At 36.4% G+C, this 23,073-nt stretch overlaps 1 protein-coding gene across 1 annotated transcript; it reads right to left on the bottom strand.

Moving 5' to 3' along the window:
* Nucleotides 1–2,159: 2,159 nt before the first annotated feature.
* On the bottom strand, nucleotides 2,160–22,530 carry LOC140239231 (alkaline phosphatase-like). Its single transcript, XM_072319109.1, has 9 exons — nucleotides 22,373–22,530; nucleotides 13,880–14,100; nucleotides 11,906–12,080; nucleotides 10,791–10,960; nucleotides 9,589–9,790; nucleotides 6,081–6,221; nucleotides 4,422–4,613; nucleotides 3,708–3,845; nucleotides 2,160–2,354 (listed from the first exon to the last, which is right to left on the bottom strand). The coding sequence occupies exons 1-9, from the start codon at nucleotides 22,446–22,448 to the stop codon at nucleotides 2,161–2,163; spliced, it is 1,509 nt and encodes a 502-aa protein (XP_072175210.1). The 5' UTR covers nucleotides 22,449–22,530; the 3' UTR covers nucleotide 2,160.
* Between the last annotated feature and the right edge of the window lie 543 nt (nucleotides 22,531–23,073).

Here is a 23,073-nt window from a genome sequence, read left to right on the forward strand (position 1 = left end):
GGCAAATTGTCTTCTTCTTTTTTGACATTTTTTTTTTTTAATGAGGGGACTGCATACTACAAGCTCTGCCTTTTAGCAGTCCCCTTCATTTCCAGCAATTTTGTTTCTGCCTTTACCATAATGATATAACATTTATTTGTATCTTTGTTCATAATTTACCTATGTCTTTATTACATTACGTTCATCGCATTGTTTTACTGATTTCCTGACAGCTGTATATACGAACATTTCATTGTATTCCTAATTATTTGTTTGTTGGAAATGAAAGAAATCAATTTGAACTTAAATGGTAATGCCTGGATTTTTACACACCCATCATCTCCACAAATTTTGTCAACAGGTCCAAAACCTGGTGCTCCGCAAATTTACCTCGAATAACTGTAATCGGCACCAGAGCCACTTCTGGGATTTTTTTTCCCCCTCCATTTTACTCTAGCCAATCTAATAACATGCACATCGTATATAATACCAACTGTTAAGAAGACATTTTGCTCATCATAATTCATCTTGCATAAGAGGATTTTGGCTGCATCAAACCTCTTTGAAAACGAATTCCCCTTTACCTTAGCTACATGAGAAATCCTATGAGATATTCCCGCCGAAAAAAAAGACATTTAACATGATATTCACAATAAGAACTAGACGATTATACGTGGGTGTTTTTTTTTTTTTTCATTCATTTATTTGTAGTCTCTTTTCATTTACCATTTTATAAAGAAATCATAATGACATGGATTTACCGGTTTTGGTTTAAAAAAAAAAGACAGTTCATTCTGTCACGCTGCAGTAGATATCCATGAATAAACAAATAGACGACGTACCATTTTCACAAAAATGGAAGAAGAGTCTAACAAGCATAATGGGAGCAACAATTTGTAACAACGTTTTTTTGTGTGTATGTGTGTGTGTGTGTGTGTGTGTGTGTGTGTGTGTGTGTTTGTGTGTAGAATAGATATACAAAATCACTGACAGCGAAACGCGAAAGCAGGATTGTCCATCACTGGCTTTGTAGAACAAAGCTGAATTAGGAATTAAAATTCATTAATTTATTTATAGGTAAAATGAAAGGGTATACGCAGTAAAAGAGGATGAGAAATTTATGTTTGCTGTTGGTCAATAAATGAAACATGGGTGATGGCCATATGGATACAACATGCACTTAAAGTAACTCCAGGCCTGTATATTTGTTCAGATTTGTAGGAATGCCTTTAAAGATGCAGTACAAGCTTACAAAATGGGGAAGTTCTTTATTCCTAGATTACGAATATTCATATCAATCATGAAAATTATTTTTGCAAGCGATATTCAATATATCGTATGAAAGAGCTAACACTTAAAAAATCACATAAAAGTGTTTAAAGGCTAAAGTTTAAAAGTGCCATAATTTCTGCCAGACGACTCGTAAGCAACAATACAACAAAGCATGTATACTAAGCAATGGATCGAACCACACGTGAAGCATAATAATAAATCGTATTTTGATGCCAATAGATTTTGTTCTTGGAAAGAACTGGGCGCGTAAATTAAAAAAAAAAATGTTTCAACGATTTCTGTTTCTATGGTTACTGGCCAAAAAAAAAAAAAAAATGTTGTAGGAGTGATCATACAATGCCTATCCATCCATCGAAAATTGTAGGTCATACGCAGTCTTGATGAAATGATTCCGTTACAAAATCAAAATGTTAAAACTATAAACAACAAAAACCAACAAGAAGGAAACACAGGAAAGAAAAAAAAAGACAAGTCAAAAAAAAAATTGAGTGATTTTCTATCAACTCCCATGACTGTTAAGCCAAATTACAATTATTGATACCACACAACCGTTCAAATGAAAGGTCAACAAAATGTCGATCTTGTGCTATTCTCTTGCAGCTGTTGTTGCTGTTATTTTTGTTGTTGTTGTTGTTGTTGTTGTTGTTGTTGTTGTTGCTGTTGTTGTTGTTGTTGACAATGTTGCTGTAGTTGTTTTTGCATAATATGATCTTATCCAGTTGGCATATCAGATATGAGAGTTCAAAATGGCTGATAATGTCAAATTCAGATCATGAAAGCCGGACCATGCTATGTCATGAGTTATCCCCCAAGCGTCGTGTCGAGAGCCAAATCATGCCTTTATGTTGATGGGTATCATTGCTGCTTGTTGCAGCACAGCACCACGGCCTAGGCTTGGCAAGCACTGCTCGATCCGTTGTCCAGGCAAGCCGCGTAGCGCACCACGTGCGCCACGTAATTTTGCTCATGCATGCCCATGAAGAGGTGGGACCATGGGCCCTGAGCGTACACCGGGACGTCCACTCCGCCGTGAGTCTGGGCGGCCAGAGGTATGACGGCGTCTTGAACCCAGTCGCGTGATTCTGGAGTATGGATTATAATTGGGATACAAAATTCTCAAAAAGGTCATTACCAAGATGTATTTCTCTTGTTTTTTGTCTCATAAATGGATGATAACATTGCACAAAATAAAACAGAAAACAAGCAATTGCAAATTGATCAGACGGATCGAGTTAAGTAAGGTGACTTATCTGGCGCCTTTGCACGGCGATAGTCTTTTTGTGCCTTCTTCTATTAACATTTCTCACCCTTAAATACCATGTCAACCAAAAACTGGTGGTGGCAAAAAAAAAAAAAAAAAAAATCCACGCAAATTCCATAGGCTTTTAGGGGATACGATGTACTTCAAAAAAAATTAAAAAAAATCTAGAATACAAAGTCAGAACCTTCAACGATGTATAATGTGTGTCGATCCAGTTTAGCAATGCTACCACATGAAGTTTTTTTGCTGTATTTTCGAATGATTTCCTAGACACTAGTATTTTTTTTTCAAGTGATATATGTCACCATAAAAGACGGGAAAATGCTATCAGACGCGCTCTTAAATCAGGTGATATCATTCTTTATGACAGCAGGAATACTTTTTCAAAGTAGACGAATCTTAATTCTTTTTTCTTCCTCTGCATCTTGCTTTTTGCAGGCGTGAATGTGTATCTTTACTTACTGAGAATCAAGTTCACAATTCTCTGTAAATCCAATCCTTTGTTTGCAGGGGCGGATCCAGGAATTCCGTAAAGAGGGGGCCCGTTTACAAAATTAAAGGGGGGCGCACGCACCCCTCCCCCATTTTTTCTTTTTATTTCTTTTGTTTTAACAAAAAATAAAGGGGGCGTGCGCCGGTTGCGGTCCTCCCTGGGTCCGCCACTATGTTTGCATATAATATGCATAAAATAACGCCTGCTTGTTTTTATTTTGCTGGATATTTGAATTAATCATTTATCTGTTTCAACTGTCAGATTCAAATAACACTGTGCTCAGTTAATGCCATATATTTCGCGAGTCTAAATTTGCGCGAATCGGGACTTTCCGACAGTTTCGGGAGTGGTTAAATTCACGATCGTGGAGTTTTGTACTGAACGGGGAAATGTATACGCGTACGTCACATTCATATCGGCATTAGAGTCGATATTTTCGCGTGTTTTTAATTTCGCGAATAGCGGCTGACTCGCGAAATTCGCGAAAATAAAAACCTCGCGAAATATTGGGCGTACACAGTAGTCCGTTCAATTGGCTTTGTAGGCCCTATTACATTTATGTATGAGACTGTAAAGACATCCAGGAATAAAATAAAATCACTCAATCAATCATTCAAAATTCTTAAAGGGAATACAGGTGTACACCATCTGTCAGTGAAAACCTGTACGTATTGATCGAACCTGTATCCACGCCGCTGTAGTCTCGCCTCACGTAGCCATCCTTCCAGGCATTCCTCACCGCCTCTCCACCCGGTCCGTTCAGGTACGTCAGGGTCGTGTAAGGAACCCGGTCCGTCGACTCTGGGTTGTCGACCAAGCCTAGCAACGGAATGTACGCGGAATGAGCAACGCGAGACTGAGCGGTACGTGCACGCAGTATGAATGAGATCGTGCAAGTGATGATTAGTATTATTATGTTAAGTGGTATGTTAAGTGCTTTTAAACATGTTTAACTTATTGCTTTATAACAATGTTGGTAATGAAGGCATGACTATCTTGATAATCATTATATTAATACTATGATTTTTATCGTTATCAATAAGCTGTCTTTGCCACCAATATCTTCATTGGAACACCTCTAAATCTTTAATATGAATATATTATAAGTATGTCTGGTGAACATATCTACATTATCATGACTATTGTCTCTGTTTCTCTTACTAAAGTCAGATGCTTATAGTCATTACTTTCCTTACAACCCTTTTGGCTCCTGAATTAAAAATATCGCTTTCCAATCGTTTTTGTTTTGTTTTGTTTTGTTTTGTCTTTGTTTTTGTCTTTTTTTTTCTTTCATATAATGGGCATTTACAAGCAGTGTAAATCATTTTGTTGCAATATAAGATATTGGTGACTAAGTAGTTTTGTAGATAATACGGCTTTATTGAGAATGCTTACCGAGAATCGGGTTGTTCTTGGTAGGATATCCCATGATTCCTAGCGTGTTGGCGTGGTCGGAAGTGACGACGATCAGCGTATCCTCGAAACTAGTCATCTGCGTTGCCATGGTGACCGCATCAGCAAGCTCCAGTGTCTCTCCCAGAGCGTCGTAGGCCCGCCCCTCGTGGTGGCTACTGTCAATCAAAGCACCTGTCGAAACAATGAACAGACAATTCCCGGATCATTGAGTCAGTGGACTATAGAACGGGACTGAAGAGCTTCGTACAGTGATTAAATAATTTGTATTGTAATATATCAAATGTAAGAGTGTTGTTGCTACAAACCCAAGCTTTAACCACTACGGACATGAGAGAAAACTCCTTCATTGTTATTCGCAGAATTTTGTCCAACCCGACTGGTCATCACATCCTGTGGTCAATCTACACACCCTACCTCCCTAGGAGCCTAACCTCTCCCATAAACATTTCTGGATAACCTGTCTCCCCATTGTCTACCAGTGCTAAGTTTCTCCCCCCATCATCCCCATCATGTAATATGTGAGTCATTTGTGTCAGTGACCCATGGACTGACAGTGGTCACTATTAACCTACACCTTTGTTTTATTATAATTTGAATCCCTCTATTTTGAATATTTGAATATTATCGATTAAGCCCCTCCTTCTAGTATACATGTAATATAAAAGTGACCATGTGCTTTGAAAAAGGAGTTCTCTCTTTCACCCTCTTCGAGTAAAGACACAAGCGTTGGTCTCCCTTGCCATCCCTCTTTAGGGGCAATATAATGGCCGTTTGATGGGGAGTACCTATTAATATATCATATTTCTGTAAAGCGTTATATCCTCCTGTGACTAAATAAAGAGCCTGGATTTGGATGCTTATATGAACTGATCTCTTGGTCCTTTCTTTGGAGCGTCGAGAGAACGTTTAATACCAATGTAACACCGATTACGCCATCGAAGAACATCAGCACTAAAATAAAGGTGTTACAGTATGATAGATAGGCCTATTAGGGATTAAAGGGATCGTATAGTTCTGGTTGAGCCCTAACTTCAGGTTTCTAACATTTTTTTTTTTTTTTTTTGGTGAGAAAATGAGAAACCTCCTATGAAATGTGAAAGAGCATGTAATTCCAAGAGGAATTTAACGGTTATTTGATTAAAAATTGGCTATGAAATGGCTGAGAAACCCAAAACAGAGCAATCCTAATAAAAGGTGGGACCCACCTTTTTTTTTTACGATTGCTTTGTTTTACTTTGTTTTTTGATGTCTCTGCCATTCCAAAACCGATTTTAATCAAATAAACTTTGAATTCCTCATAGAATGGTATGCACTGTACTATATCATGAGGGGTTTCTTGATATCTTGCAAAAAAATAAAATAAAATAAAATAAAAGACCAAATCTCATCTCCACCAATACTATACCAACCCTTTAAAATTATAATGACATCATGAAATGATAATGACTGTGTTGAGTGTTTAAGACGTATGATATTTTATGTGCACAATAGTTTACTAAGTATATTGACAGATTAAACCCAGACAAGCATGATGAGTGAGTTTTCATTCAAGACGGAGGGTGAACTTTTGTTTGACAATATGCAAATATGAAAATATTAAAGAGATATTAAATGTATGAAATTGATGCATCTACTCACTCTCGACCACAAGGAAGAACCCATCACTGTCCCTCTGCAAAATGCTGATGGCTTTTTCTGTCATCTCGGCCAGTGACGGTTCGCCCGCTCCGTCGGACTGTCGGTCCGAAGCGTACCGCATGCTGCCCGGTTCGAACAGACCTGGATATCATGAATCAGTTTGATTGTGACATCAGAAAACGACGAATGAAGGTAGATAATCAAAAAAAAATATATATATATAAATTTTGTCTCATAAAATGCTATCACATAAAGATTATACAATGAAGACAAATTAAAAAAAAAAGACAGGAAAAGTATTAAGGGCCTATTGCACATGGCACTTGCTCAGGTGAAGTGCATAACGAATTGTTCAAAATGTATGAAAGACGATCAATAAGTAAATATCAGTTTTTGCTTAGATGATCTGTGATGGAATGAAGAGAAAAACTTCGTGACTTCCTTCTCACTACGATGACTGTTTACATATTGTACTACTTAACTCTACAGGTTTTAAGCCTTGCCTATATCAAAGAATAGTGATTTTTATTTTTTCTTTCAAAAGAAAGCGTTCGGGTGGTGTCATATTGGAAATATGCGCGCGTGATGACAAGCCACGCGGAGTGTGTTGCCTGCCAGTGTAGTGGGTTGTTTTAGTGTGCCTGCGTGCGGGGGAGTATGACATGAGGAGCTATTCCCATGGTAAAGTGTGTTTATATTGGTTTATATACAATAAATTGTACTATTATTAGTAACTGTAATAAAATCTGAATTATATCACTCTTTTCTTATTTTATCTCAATCACGTCCAAACTCAAGACAATCGTGCGTTAAAGCAATATTGTATTCTGGGATCTCGTTTCCATGGACGAAAATGTGCAAGGGATCAAAGGGTTTCTACACCTCCGATGTCGACGGATAAGGCTGTAAAAACAACAAAACGATGTACTGCACAAGCCACATTTTGTTAGCAGCTTGGATTGCTTACACACGTCTAATGATATCGCTAAACTGAAAAGGCTTCCATGTCAGAGCAGTTTTAACAGTTTTAGAACGCTGGTCTCCACTGACATAAATTTCAAGAAACTTTGCTCTGACTGCCCATTTGACCCAGAGAAGTTTCATCGCAAAAAAAAAAAAAAAAAAAAAAAAGAAGAAGAAGAATAAAGAAATTTTTAAGTGTTTATCTGTCTCATCCTTTTCATCGACTAACAAAGGAAATGTTGTTTTTGTATTATTCGGTTCAAATAATGGGGACAAGGTTCACTTATTGAGTGTGGTGTATTATCGCGTTCACAATTACACCCAGCGTCAATACCATCATGACAATTACTATCTTTGAAAGCCATCGTGGTACTATACCAACCAAGAGCTAAAGTCAATCATAATTCTTTATCTGTTTTGCCAACAAATAATGAGCGAATCCATGTGTGCGTTGATGATAAATGGGACTTCGCCCAATATTAGCACTTTAGCCTCTGCTCAAGACGTTTACTTCCAGCTATCTAAGAGAATCATTGCGCTGTGTATACTGTGACAATCCCCTTCAAATTATCTGACTGCAGAAAAGTTACACTATGGCATGACTATTGTGACAGCCATCTGATTAAAACTCCGGTGGCCGGAGTTTGTGACTCCAAAACACTGACAGGCACTCAAAGACAATACAAGGAGAGCCCCCCCCCCCCCCCCATACTGTATACTTTCTCTATCTCATTTCTGTCCTATTCATCAACTATACTCTAGAAAAATATGTTCAATTTTGCATCCTTACGCGTGTCACATTGGGAGCACCTTTACGGGTGCAAATCTGCACATTTCGGACCAGCGTTACACTAGGAACAATATTTCACATCTGAAAGGTGGAAAGTTGCACCCGTAAACGTGTTTCTAGTGTGACACTGGTAAAGATGTAGCCTTGAACCTATTTTTTTTTTCAGAGTGTAATTCTGAAATATTTCTATTCTATAAAATCATTTTCTCATCTTTTCACTCAACTATCCACCTTCTTCCTAATTATTCAACAGCTAGTTTTGAAGTGGCACTCTATGCTGACATTAATGAAATGAAATGAAATATCAAGAAACTACTAAAATCTTAGAAGGATCTTTAATTTCATTACAAGCGATGGATGAAAAATATAGGATAAGAAATTTGTGAACTACATATCTCGATGTGTTTTTACGAAATAAGGACGTTTGTCAAAATACCATTAAAAGGATGGTACAGTATTGGTGGAGATGAGAAATGGGTTTTTAACTTTTTGCGAGATACCAAGAAAACACTTATGATGTAGTACAGAACATACCATTTTAAGAGGAATTCAAAGTTTTTTTGATGAAAATTGGGTATGGAATGACTGAAACATCCAAAAACAAAGTAAAACAAAGTGATCGTAATAAAGTGTGGGTCCCACACTGTATTAGAATTGCTCTTTTTTGGATATCTTAGCCATTTCAAAACTAATTTTCATCAAATAAATGTTGAATTCCTCATAGAATTACATGCTCTTTCATATTTCATAAGAGCTTTCTCATTATCTCACCAAAAAAAAAAAAAAAAAAAAATGTCAGAAACCTGAAATTAGGTCTCAACCAAAACTATACAATCCCTTTAATACATTATCATGAGATGACGAAGTGATGATGTCGTTATCCGTCCCTTTTTATCAGGGCACCTATTTCCCCTGAATTTCCATTGGATAAACATAATAGACTAGATCAAAAATGTTATCATGAGCGATGAATCATTGCTGAAATGTGATTTAATTGCTTGTTAATGACGAAGGGTATGTATAGTTTTTCAATCACCCATTAAAACATGCTTTTCAAATTATTTCTTCGCATAAATCAACAAAAGAGAAGTTTGGACCAATGACAGTGTCCTCATCTTAACTGAACATGTAATTGCTTGCAAGATTATAGCTCCGCCAAGATTTTGAAAAACTGTCAAATTTCAGAACCTTCTTACATTAATTGGCTGTCTCCGATTTCAAGCTGCAAAAGTTTACCATTCTCTTTGTTGTGCTTGCAACGCACAGTCAAGTCTGTCTAATAGACCACCTGTCTACAATGGCGATCTGTCCATAACGCCCACATATTATTTCGTCTCCCTTCAGTCATGTTTCGGTGTCTGGTATATAGACAGGTTTGACTATAATCGAGGTTAATCTCCATATGACAGATTAGACTTCAAGACACAAGACAAGGATGTTGATGATGATAATGAAGTGGAGGGGAGGAGGAGAAAGGAACAGGAGGAGGAGGAGAAGGAGGAGGTGGATGAGAAGAAGGAGGAGGTGGAGGAGAAGGGGATGAGGAAGAAGAGGAGGATTAGAAGGAGGAGAATGAGGAAAAGGAAGAAAAGGAGGCGGAGAAGGAGGAGGAGGATTAGAAGGAGGAGAAGGAGGAGGAGGAGGATAAGAAGGAGGAGAAGGAGGAGGATTAGAAGGGGAAGAAGGAGGAGGAGGATAACAAGGAGCAGAAAGAGGAAAAGGAGGAGAAGGAGGAGACGTAGAAAAGGAACTCACCAAGGAGGAAATCGGTGGAGGAGGGCTCGACTGCTTGGAAACTGTCGTAATCCCACACATATCGACTATTGGTGGCGCCCTTCATATCCCGCCATTGGCTAATCAGATCAGCTCGGTCCTCCCTCCGGCCCATTACGTCGTAATACTCGGGATCCTCCACGGACGTGGGAAGAAAATCTTGTCTGCCTCCACCCAGAATCACCTGCAAAATTAACCCTTTACGAACTGAATATTCTGTACATAACGACCTAGGGTTCCCTAGACTATACAGCAATATTGCTCTCATTAAAAATAGTTCACTGATTGTTTATATTTGTTTATAATAAGTTATATTTATTGTAAAGACTATTGAGACTTTTCCAAGAGAATTGTGTGTCAGAGAAATAATTCTGACGTACTTTTGTTGACTTTTGACCTCTTTTAAATATACATAGTTACATATTCTATATGAAAAAGAAAAATCAAAGCTTAAAACTATTAAAAAATGACAGGCGGTTTCGGGCGGTTTAGTCACTGATGGGTTCAATGGGAAACGTTGTGGAGGAGCTGCAAGTGTATGTAGAATTAAATACCAGTCCCTCTACGAGAAAGACGTCTTCAAAAAGTAATGTATGATTAAAGGGACTGTACAGTACTGGTTGAGGTGGGGATTCATGTTTTGAACATTCCTAAGTGAGATAATGAAAAGCCTCTTATGAAATATGAAAGATCATGTAATTTTAAGAAGGATTCAACGTTTATTTGATGAAAATTGGTTTTCAAATGGCTGAGATATCCAAAAAAGTGCTAATAATAAAAGGCGACATGCCACAACTTTATTAGGATCTCTTTGTTTCACCTTGTTTTTGGATATCTCAGCCATTTCAAAACCGATTTTCATCGAATAAACTTTTGATACCCCTTAGAACTGCATGCTCTTTGACATCTCATAGAGTGGTTTCTGAATATCTCGCAAAATGTTAAAAGCTAAATCCTCACCTCGACCAGAACTGTACACACCCTTTAAGATTTTTCGTACAAGTATAAGTTAAAGATAACACTCTAGTTTGAAAATCCCCTGGTTGAGCACTCCATATTACCCCTCCCTCCTCTCCCGCTGTGAAGTGGGCCTGGCTAATCATTATTGTATGCTTCAGTCTGTCATTTAGACAGTCATTCAGTTAGGGATCATGAACATGTGAGCAAAGATTTTTCTGATTTACGTTGATGTCGGCATTATTCTGGATGAGTTGAAGGGCAATGTCTACGCAGTCGCTCTGCGTTCGAGGAATGTCGGCGTCACACTGCCAGTTCCTATCGGGTGAGTGAGCGTAGAGGGCGGCAGTCGTAGCACCAGTCACGCTATCTGTTGTGACGAAACCGGTAGCTTTTCCTTCGATTGAAATAAAGTGACCACATGATGCACTTTGATCAAGTTAAGTCAGCAATATCACGAACACGCACAGAAAATATTTACGTTTGATGACAGCATTAGATTAGATTTAGAATCACATCATAATGGAAAAGCGCAAACCGTGCACATTTATTATAATACCCACAAAAGGCACGTACACTATAGTTATGATTTATGTTTTTGCATGTATTTTTCACGTTTGTGCATTCATATGACATTGTTGTATCATTATTACCATTGCTTTTCTGGTATGTGCAATTATGCTACTAATAAGCATTCATCATCATTTTACCTCTTATCATTATTAATATGAATGTAAACATTCATGATTATCATCATGACACTGCTTCTCCTCGGAGCTGAATGAGGGCTTCAATTCAATTCACTTCAGTTCAATTTCTTTTTTCATTTTTAGAAAAGGACATAGACATTTCACTTTCCTTGGTAAGAGGGAATAAGGCTGCATAAGAAAAACCAAAGTAAACTGAGAAGAATATAATTGTGGAATTCACCTTGTAGTAATAATACGTTATCATGAGGAAGAAATAAGACGAATTGACAACACGCAAACCTCGAAAAATGGAGGGACCCACTAAAAAGACTAAGCTTGTAGAATGTGGGCCCCTCTGGTACAGAATGTCAAAAACAAAAATAAGCTGATGCATAAAAGGGAAAAAAAGTCTGGGGAAAAGAGTCTAAAAAGTCTGGAAGCCCACTAAGAAGACAGAGTAACAAATAGACACACATACATACGCGAATAAAGAGACTGGGGCGACGAAACTAATAAACAGATAAAGGGAGACTATGAGACAAGACAGAATGAGACAAGACTAACATGACAGGAAGACAATACAACGGACAGAAAGGCATAACAGATCCAGCGACTCTCGACAGAAGTATATCGAAAAAAGTATATCTGCTTACCTTGGTTTCGCGCCATATAAAGGTTGGACAACACCTCGCTGCCGGTGGTCGTCTGACAGGAGCCGCGATCGGCATTATCGTCGAGACCGACCACGCCGTTCTTGGTCTTCACACCGGCGAAGATGGCTGTGGCCGTGCTGGCCGAGTCGGCAGCTTGCTGATCGGTCGAGTATGTCTGCGAGGACAATAAACACGAAATGTAGTGATGATGATGATTCATAGTTATGAGGCACTTATTATCACTATGAAATAATTCCCTATGCCTATACAATCATCAATAGCTTAACAAATAGGGTTTCAGAGCCTTCTTGAAAGAATGAAGGGAAGAGTAACATTGCAAAGGGGTAATGAATTCCAACGAGTGGAAGCTGATGATGTAAAGCATTGGTTATCCTATGTTTGTATGTTTACATGTTAATATGACCCCCCCCCCCCCAAAAAAAAAAAAAAAAAAAAAAAAAGTGGGATGATGATGATGATGATCGAAGTGTTCGTGTTGGAATGTGCCGATGAAAACGTTCTGCTGTGTAAAAAGGGGAGAGGTTGTTTTGAGTTTGATAGACATAGTGTGTATATACAACTCCTCTTATCTTTTTTCGCTTCTCTATTATTCAATCTGTCTAGTATTTTGTGATGTGGACTGTTCTCTCGTATGCACAAGTGAAGATATTAATCAAGTCTGTCTTACGATATTTTCAGTGTAGCAAAAAAGAAAAAAAAAAAGATGCTGAAAATTGCTTATCCAATGGTGGCTATAGCCAATGGAGTAAAATGGGGTCAAAGGGGGGCCTGAGCTTTCGATCCTAGCAGGATCTTCGTCAGAGGCAAAATGACAAACAGGCAGAGACAACAATCACATACTCATATTGAATAGAGACTACACACAACAAGAGCTAGAGACACAGAACAAAGAAAAACAAAAGGGAAGGATTGGAGGTCATGGGCAAGGAGCCCAACAGGTATGACAAGGAGAGGGATTAAAGCAGGAGGGTGGACAAAAGGCCGAGGAGGGTCAGTGATGATCCCGAGGACCATGGGGGGGGGGGGGGGGGGGGCAACCTGTGAAGGACAGTTAAGATGAATAGGAAGGCAACTTTATTCTAACTATCCCAGTATGCCGTTTTACCTGATTGCACGATGATTATCATCATGCTATTGTACTTTGTAATGATTTATATTATTTGGATAAGTAAAAATACATGAAATGAAAATATGAAGAATTTACATGAAGTCACAATCCTCTTACCATATGTATGTATGTATGTATGTATGTATGTACCATATTGCATGTATTTGTAGGTTTCGGTACGCATAATTTTCTAAATAATATGGTTGTTTGATATTTATATCGTGTACGTAATTGAATCAACTTTATTGTACTATCCCTATCAGTGCCTATATGCCTTCTCACCTGCTTTACAAATGATTATTTTCAAAGTTTGTAATAATTTCGTATAATTTTGACATATAAATATACTTGAAATAAAAGGAAAAGTGAAATGAAGTCTTTCTTCATTTACCATACCATTTGTATGTACTGCATGTATATGTAGGTATAGATACTCTCGATTATTCAAATAATATGGCTGTTTGATACCTCATCAAGCATTTGTGTCAACTTTATTCTACTATCCCAATATACCATTGCACCCGCTTGTATTAGATAATGACTTCTGTTGTACTTCGCAACTTTTCTTATTATCTGGATATGTACATTGTAAGTTCACATGAAATGAAATGAAATGAAATGAAATGAAATGAAGTGAAATGAAATGAAGTGGAATGAAATGAAATGAAACGAAATGAAATGAAATGAAATGATATGATATGATATGAAATGAAATGAAATGAAATGAAATGAAATGAAATGAAATGAATCACCCTCCTCTTACCCACTTCTGCCTATTCCTCCTCCTCCTCCCCTTTTCTTTTTCTCATCTTCCTCAAACTCCTCCTCCAGCGCCTCATCGTTACCTTGGTCAGGCCGCTGTGGCTAAACTTGTCCCACGGAAGCATATTCCCCTCGCCGTCGCCACCGTCGAGCTGCCCCTGCCGAATCCTGGCCGCCACCAGGGTGGACACGTCCAGACCGTCGCCGATGAACACGATCACGTTCTTGGCCTGGTTCGTGTTGGGTTGGATGTCGAGAGCCTGGTCGATGCTCGCCCGCGCCTGAGCGTTCCAGAAGTCGGGCACTTTGTTGGGGAGATTGATGATGAGGTTTATTTCTTGTACACTAAAACATCATACAAAATGTTAAGAAATGTTGTATAAGATTTTATTATCAGCATTATGTATAATAATCATATCAATTATCAAATGCTTTAACGGTACACTTTAGATTAATTTTGTAATTTAATGTTATTGGTATGTTGATGGTTTTTAATTTTGGAGCGATCCACGTCATACAAGCCCCGCTTTTTAGTATATCACTCTTGTCCATCGCTTTATCTATTTTTTGTTACCATTGTAAAGTTTCCATTGTTTTCTCGTTATATCATAATTATCCGTAATAAATTAAACTTTCTGGTCTATGTTGCTTTCAAACTATTTAACAAAAATTGACAAATTTATACTTTGTATTAAGTATTACAGTTTGTTTTGGTTAGATGTAAATGAAGCATAATCAAATTGAATGATGATTCAATTGAATTAAATTAAGGAGATCAAAATCAACATCGTAGCCCGGATTTAATTTGTTCGTGTGTTTGTTTTATCTATTTTTCATTTTTATTGGGGGGGGGGGAGGGGGTCCCGTAAATACGTAAATTGCTCCCAAGCAATTCTAATGAGTTCAGTAATGCATATTTTTGGCGGCACTCACTACTGTTTATTCTATTTTGTTTCACTTCTTGTTGGATGGAAAAAATGAAACTGAATCGAATTGTTTCAGCGGTGTACTAATAATGAAAATTCATGGAAATTTCCCTGAAAACCTTGTACTAAGGCAATAAGCTCACCCTATCTTTAGTGAAGCACAGCCTAGGTCCTATGTGTTTACTGTTGCTATGTCAGGAAAGCCTCGAGCAAGCCTCCTGGTGTAAGAAAAGACCTTGGATGTAAAGTATTTGACTATTACTTTAATGTCTATTGCCTGTTACAAAAATCATCCAAGTGCTGAATTGTTTCAAAATCCATGCCCTAGTGTTATCGTGGAGTGCCAATGTAAAAGTGACCAGGAAAAAAAAAAGAATCCATCTAGAGAACAATCTTTGTAACAATACTGTTCAATGCAAAGGCTAGAGAAGAAAACAAGTAAGATGGAGGGGAAGATTCTTTTTTTTTTCTGTTGGGATATTGTTTGATTTATCAATTTTTTTCCCTTCCACAGGGTGTTTTATTCATACACATATTCAGAAAGTCACATTTACAAATAATTTTTTAAATACAAAACAATAATAATTTGGTTATCGACAAACAGTGGCCTACTGCACTTGTACATATAATAACACAATTTCTTTAACTTTTTTTAAAAACATATAACTTATATCATTCTTTTATTTTATTGGCAGAAATAACCCTGAAAACACTATGAATATCATGTAATTTTAATATTTAAAAGAACACTTAATAAATAAAGCCCATTTTTTCACATTTTTTTTTCTCTACTATTCATTTGACTTATACATTTTTCCATCTCAAAATAACATTTTATCTCAGATATTATATGTTCGAATGACGGAACGGGTTTTTTTTTTAATTTCGCTGAAAAAATTTCTCTTCTTATAACAATCATCATACAGTTTAATGCACTGTTGTTGAGACCATAAAATCCGAATAACTTGTGTTGGTTTGTAAATACAATTTGTTTATCTATCTTCAAAAGTAACCATCGCTCAAACTTATTCCATATATTATTTAATAAGGACATGAACAGAATATATGCATTATGGTTTCCTCACTGTCATTACAAAACGTACACTTTTTATCTGTTACAAAACCAAATTTTAAAAGAGCGTCTTTCATATATAATATTCTATTGAGAATCTTAAATTGAAACCACCTCATATTAATATCAATAGTTGATTCAAAAGGAATTAAACAGTATAAAGACCATGTTTCATCATCAAGATCCAACATACTACTCCACTTAACAAAACTGTTGCAATGTTTTGACGTGTGTCTTAGCAACGTTTGATAAATATCAGAACAACCTTTCTTATGTTTCAGTATTACATTTAAACCATGAGGAATAAAAGGGTCTGCTATCTTCGACATGCAGTTTTTTGCAAATGATTGGATAGAATTACACAGTCCACCGTGCTGAAGAAAGTTAGTTTGTATACCAAACTTCCTTTGAAATTCAAAATATGAAAGAAATTTTCCATCATTATCTAACAAGTCATTTATAAAACGTACACCTTTTTCACACCAAGACTTAAAATATACAGTGTTATTATTCATTTTAATCAAAGGATCATTCCAAAGAGGCTGGCTTGCCCAATTATAATTTGTATTGATTTGTAGAAATTCTGAAAGAGCCAGAAGTACCTCTTTCCAAAATTCATTAGACATTACATTGGCAAGTTTTTTGTAGTACAGTGACCCCATAAATAAATGAAACGATACTGGTTGGGGCAAGAAAGAACGGAACATGTGGAACGTGTAATTTTCAGTCTGCGGATCACAAATAAACCTTCTGATCCAGGATATTTTAAGAGATTTAGTATGCATGAAAATATCAATCATTTTAGTACCACCATGACAATATAGCTGGCACATTTGATTTCTATTTATTTTATCGGGTTTATCTTCCCATATAAACGAATAAAAACAACGATTTATATCTGTCAATGTTTTAAAATTTGGTTCAGGAAGTGATAACAACAAATAATTTAATTTTGACATCAATAATGATTTAACTACAGTAATTCTTCCTAAAACAGTAAGTGATCGTTTAGACCAGGAGGTCATTGTGTTTGTAATATCTTTCATTTTTTTCACAATAATTTTGTTCAACCATTTCATATAATTTAACTGAAAATTCTATTCCCAGGTACCTAAAGTATACCTACCCTGAAAAATCCAGTCAAAATTACAATCTTCCAATAATTTAATTCTACAATTCCGATTTTTTCCTATCCATATTATTTTAGTCTTTGTGGGGTTAATTCTTAAATTCGATATGTTAGCAAAAGTATCAAAAATCTCAAGAGCATCTTTTAGATCTTGATCTGATCCGTTAAGTGTTAAAAGTGTATATCATCTGCGTATTGTAATACTTTAAAATTTTTTCATTAATTTGCAACCCAACCACAGAATTCGTGTGCCTCATCATAATTCCAAGAATTTCACTGACCAACAGAAAAAGGTAAGGGATCCCCTTGTCGACAGCCCTGTTCTATTTTGAATCTATCTGTAAAATAACCGTTCACTAAAACACTGGAAGTAGCATTGTTATAAAACAACTGTACCCAGTTTTTCATATATTGGCCAAAGTTTAAAAATCTAAAACTTTAAAAAGAAACTTATGAGACACAGAATCAAAAGTCTTTTCGAAGTCAATTAAAAGTAACAAACCTGGTATATCATGTAACTCTGTATATAAAAGTATATCATACAGTAAACGAATATTAAAATTTTTCACCAATGTATCGACCTTCCAAAAATCAGGTTTGATTTCCATGTATCAAATATGATAAAAATTTCTTAAATCTGTTTGCTATACAACCAGATGCCAGTTTATATATTACATTCAATAAAGAAATTGGACGCCAATTCTTTAGAAACTGTCGGGGCTGATTTACTTTTGGAATTAATGTGATTACTCCCATTTTTTGTGCTGCCGACATTTGTCCTGAAAAATAAGCATAATTTAAGAAATTTAACAAAAAAAGATTTTATTTCCTTCCAAAAAAACACAATAAAACTCAACGGTAAAACCGTCTAATCCGGGAGATTTATTACATTTCATATTTTTTAACACAGAGTATACCTCTTTTTCATTTAAGGGACCTTCTAATGATAACGACATTTGTTGTGATAATTTTGGTATGTCAGAAGATGACAATAATAAGTGTAAATCTACATCTGTGGTTTCTTTTTCTTCATAGAAACAGGAAAAAAACTGAAACACTTCTGTCTGTATATCGCACTGATTCATAATAATATCATTTTCACAAAAGAGCTGACGAATTTGTCTATTAACATTATTCTGTTTTTCCAAAGTTAAGAAATACTTTGAGGGCTTCTCTCCTAATTCCATCCACTTAATCCTGCTTCTCATTGCGATTCTTTCATTTTCTTTTGAGCGTAATGTTTCAAATTCTTCTTTCTGTTTATTCATTTCATCTAATATTTCACTTTTATCATTACACAATAATAATTTTTCTTCTAAATCTTCTATATTTTTCTCCAATTCCTTTTCTCTATCAATATTTTGCTTTTTAATATGAGAAGCGTAAGAAATAGTTTCCCCACGTATTATCATCATTAAAGTTTCAAAAAATAACTGATCATTAACAGTCAGCTGACATTCACCAATTACGTTGTCATTGTGATCAAACTGGACATTTCCCTTTGCATAAAATATAATTGTATCTTTTATAATTTGTTTAATTTTCTGAACATATATTTCATCTTTCAATAAAATATTATTAAATTTCCAAAACCCTGGTCCCCGTTTAAACTCATTAAGATTTAAACTTAGAGAAACTTTAGCATGGTCAGTACGGTGACCTGAAGAAATATCAGTGTTACAAACTAAAGAGAGCAATTCGGAGGATATTAAAAAAAAAAGTCTAATCTACTTTGCTTAAAGGGATTTTGTTGCCGCCACGTATAACATCTTTCATCCGGATTACATATTCTCCGTGGATCACATAAACTTAAATCATTTTTCATTGTGTCTAATTGTTTTTTGGCCCTAGGGTTATTTACATGTACATAATTATATGTATCGAGGGTTGTATCCTGAACTAAGTTCCAATCACCACAAAGGATAGTATGTGGGTTTTCGAATTCTAATATAATCTTTTGATGGTCAACAAAAAAAAAATCAGGTTTATCAGTATTCGGACCATATAAAGATATAAATGTCAAATTATATTCATATTATTTCAAATCTAATATCACAAAGTTTCCTGTTTTATCTATCTGAACTCTATTAACTTTTACTGGGATTGTGTCTTTAAATAATATGGCGACACCTCTTGAATTTGAGGTATTACATGAAAGAAAACATTCACCTTTCCATTCCTTACGGATTTCTGCCTCAGTGCTCGGTATAAAATGAGTGTCTTGAATACAACAAACATCATACTTTTTTGACTTCAGATACGACAAAACATCTTGCCTTTTTTGGCTATTCGCTAGGCCACGACAATTCATCGAAATAAATGTTACATTATCCTGCATTAGGTAAATATGCTTTCAGAAAACGAGCAAAAGGACAACCTTTGGAAGTAGTTTTCAAATGAATAACACACAATAGACTACAAAAGACCAATAGCAAAACACACACGGGAGAGGGCGTGCTAACCAAAACTCGGTTGCTTACCCGAAGAGTCTCAAGCGACCCCTCAACAACAATTAAAAATAAAATAAACCCAAAAGAAGCTCCATGGGAACACCTACCCCCAGAGTACTTAGAAAAATGTTTGCAGACCGAGATGCCACGAAAGGCACCTCTGCGTGAAACAATTGAAATTAGCATGTACACACTGCTTTCATATACATGTACTAGTACACCCTGTAGCCCGCGTATGCCTCGTACCAACGTATTCGTGTCTGTCATGCATCTCGGGTCGAGGGAACCCTGAAAATACTTCAAACAAAACTACCATATGTCATAAACATGTATATATTATGCATATACATGTATGTATAGACATATAATGTATAATCACACATCCATATCCATACACACATGCACATACATGTATGATATATTTTGATTTATCAAAATTTTGTAAACAACTTCCTCTTCCACCATCTCCACAAAAAAAAAAAAAATCAATAATAAAGACAAATATTTTTTTTTTCTTGTCAGAACAGAAATGAGTTTGCAATGACATTTGTGATATGCAAATAAATTCAGGAAGCAATCATATTGTGTTTTTTTTTTTGGGGGGGGGGGAGGCTATAAGCAAGAGTTTACTTCTGAAAGCGGAAGAATGTTTTTAATATACAGAAAACAGCTCCAGAAGGAAGTATCTAGAATCATGGATGCTGTGGATCCACGTATAACAAAGCCAAATCATTGTTCAACCAGGAAGATTCCTTCGCTCATATTATGGAGCTATTGTTAAGATTAACGACCTTGAATCTAGAGAGAAATGAAGCTGGTGTAAATGTCTTTTTATCCCTTCTTCTTGCCATTGAAGGCCACCTTTTCTATTACTCAGGGGGACTTTACCAACGCTGCTTGTGACCTTCGGTACGGCTACATTGACAGTGACATTCAAAGAAGAGAACGCACTGCACATGCGGGAATACAACACAAGGGGACATTAGGATTTTCATGAAGCGTTTCTCCGACAAATTTTTCAGACAAATTTTGCTCTCAGCCAATCATATGCAAGGATTTCAGTAGCTTATAACAGTTCGTCAGAAAAAAACAAAACAAAACAAAACAACTGACAAAACTCCCGGAGTGCATCAGGTATAGGTCCCTGTACACCTATGATATAGGAATGCATACGGATTTTTTTTTTCTTGATTCTTCATACACATCAAACACCCGCGCTAACTGACTATCCGTCGGAATAGGATCGGTTAAAGGCATAATTTACCATTTGCAGATGAAACTGATTGTTGAATACAACAATAGTTATAATAAAAAAATCCAGACTAAACCGTCTGCAGTTATGGTTTATTGAGAAAAATACTGATATTTCCTTATATTCTATGCTTGTAGTGCGAAAATGTTATAATGGCAGGATGTTTTGTGTTACAACAGAACAACGCATATGCATCAAATGTGATATCTTTAACATGTTTTAGATCACTGCTCCCAAAGATAAACAGGGCCAATTCGGTTAGGGTATTGTTCTTTTTTTAAAATGGTAATTTCTAACTGGGGGCTTTAAGTAAGCCTACTAAAAGATAATAACAATGTATGCACCGACATAGCAATTCAACTGGCTCATTTCACAACTCATTAAAAGTGTTTTTGTTCTTCTCTGGAAGCCCCCCCCCCCCCCAGTTATGGACACCATAAGTTACAGTGCTCTGAAGTCGGATTCATTTATGTGGCGTGTAGACTCTAGAGCGCATGAGTGGTGACAGAGAAGGCTATTCTTATCACTGTCACAAACCAACTTGGCGTACTATTATTTTCGTTCACCTTGTACGTTCGTCCATGCGTAACAGAGCAGAATGTATTCAGTGGATATTCAAACAATGGAATAGATTTTTTATTGTCGTGCTGGATGAATGGTTGATTAAACCTCTTATCACTTAAGGGAAATATATTTACCATAACCTTTCAACTAAAAAGGGGGTTTTGAAGGGCATTTACCAATATTGTTTCCACCACAAGAGATTTTATTCATACCAACACTTGCCAAAGTGTTTACGTTACAGAATTTCCTCTTGGCATGAAAAGGCGTGCGGGGGGGGGGGGGGGGGGGGACAGGTTTCAGAATAGAAGCTGTTAGGCATTGTATAAGATAAATCTAGATTTTTGTAAAGTTTTGGGAAAACTACCAAAAAGGGACCAAAAAGAAAGAAAACTTTGACGGGAATCTCCCTATGTTAATTTCATTGTCATATTGCTCACCGGTGTGCTCGGGGATTATTTAAGTCATCAAACGAGTATGCGAAGTGTTCATTGAAATTACGGTGGATTGCTCCGATTTGGGTTCGCAATCACGACGGTGAAACAGGAATGACTCAGAAAATAGACACAGAAATGACTAATAAAATTTACAGAGAGATTACACATTACAACAGCAGCATGCAGCGGCTCCTCTTCAAAACCAACGAGATTCTAAATTGAATTCAATACAATTCACTTCAAGCTATTCAGAATCTTCTGAAATAATACAATTTATTTTTCGAACACAAAAGGCATGCAATGTGTACATCCGAACATAATTCAAATTTACGCGTACAATGGACTGATAACAGATTGAAAAAAAAATGAAAAAAAGAGTCGATAGGGAGCTACATAAGACAGTGAAACAACAGTGATCTGACTAATTTGGTATGTGTTGTGCGATTTGAATGTAGGAGTCGGTCGTCAAATAAGCAAATAGCTCGGAGATACGATTTTAAATGTTTTAAGTAGAATTTCTTTTTTTACAACACACTTCCTTGGAATTGGATTTCCCTTATCCTTCAAATGAGACTTCCTCTTGTAACTCTACAAGTTAAAAACGAAAACGAAAAGTGGATTTCGCTGTTAATGTTCTGACGATTTGCATGAATACATAGGGCCTACCTACACCTGAACATGGCGTTTAAAAGTTTAGCTTTGCATGAGCTACTCCCCCCCCCCCCCCCCACACACACACAAATACTTACTTTGGCCACGTGTCAATGCCAAGATGCATGATACTTCAACGATCAGCAAAATCTTCCAACAATGATGAGACTTCATCGTCGATTAATCGTTCTTTTGAAACAGATTTGAATTAGATTTAACTTCTCCTTAACTGTAGAGCTGATGTCGGAAAGCGTAAAACGCGTTGTTCTCCCCCAAACTGATCAGCGACATTGCGAAGACAATAGTCAAGCAATCAAATATCAGACCAATCCATGATTAGGTTCTATATTGTGATCTATTAATTTCTAATTAGAGCTGCACTTTGGTCTTAGATTTGATTGTATTTGCTCCTGAAGAGTTGATCTCTTTGGAGGAAAACAAAGATATATCAATATTGCTGAATAATCATTTCGTGATAACATGATGACCTTGGCATGAAAGCTATGAGAAGATTAGACATTGGTCAGGATATCACAGAAGTAAATATTTACGAAGAATTAAAATATAATTTCTATCTGATTATCTACATGCCCTATATAATAGGCACTCTCCCATCCCTCCTCCTCAATTGTTTATAATGTCACACATCAAATAAAAAAAAAAACCCACAAACAATCAAACAAACATACATACAAACAAACAAAGCAAACTGTACGTCTGCAGCTGAAGAAAGTTCCTAGAGAACATGAATGTACCCACTCGAAAGAGAGGGAGTGAATTTTACAATTTCTCACATGGA

Source organism: Diadema setosum, chromosome 15 (genome assembly GCF_964275005.1).
Source record: "Diadema setosum chromosome 15, eeDiaSeto1, whole genome shotgun sequence".
NCBI lineage: Eukaryota > Metazoa > Echinodermata > Echinoidea > Diadematoida > Diadematidae > Diadema > Diadema setosum.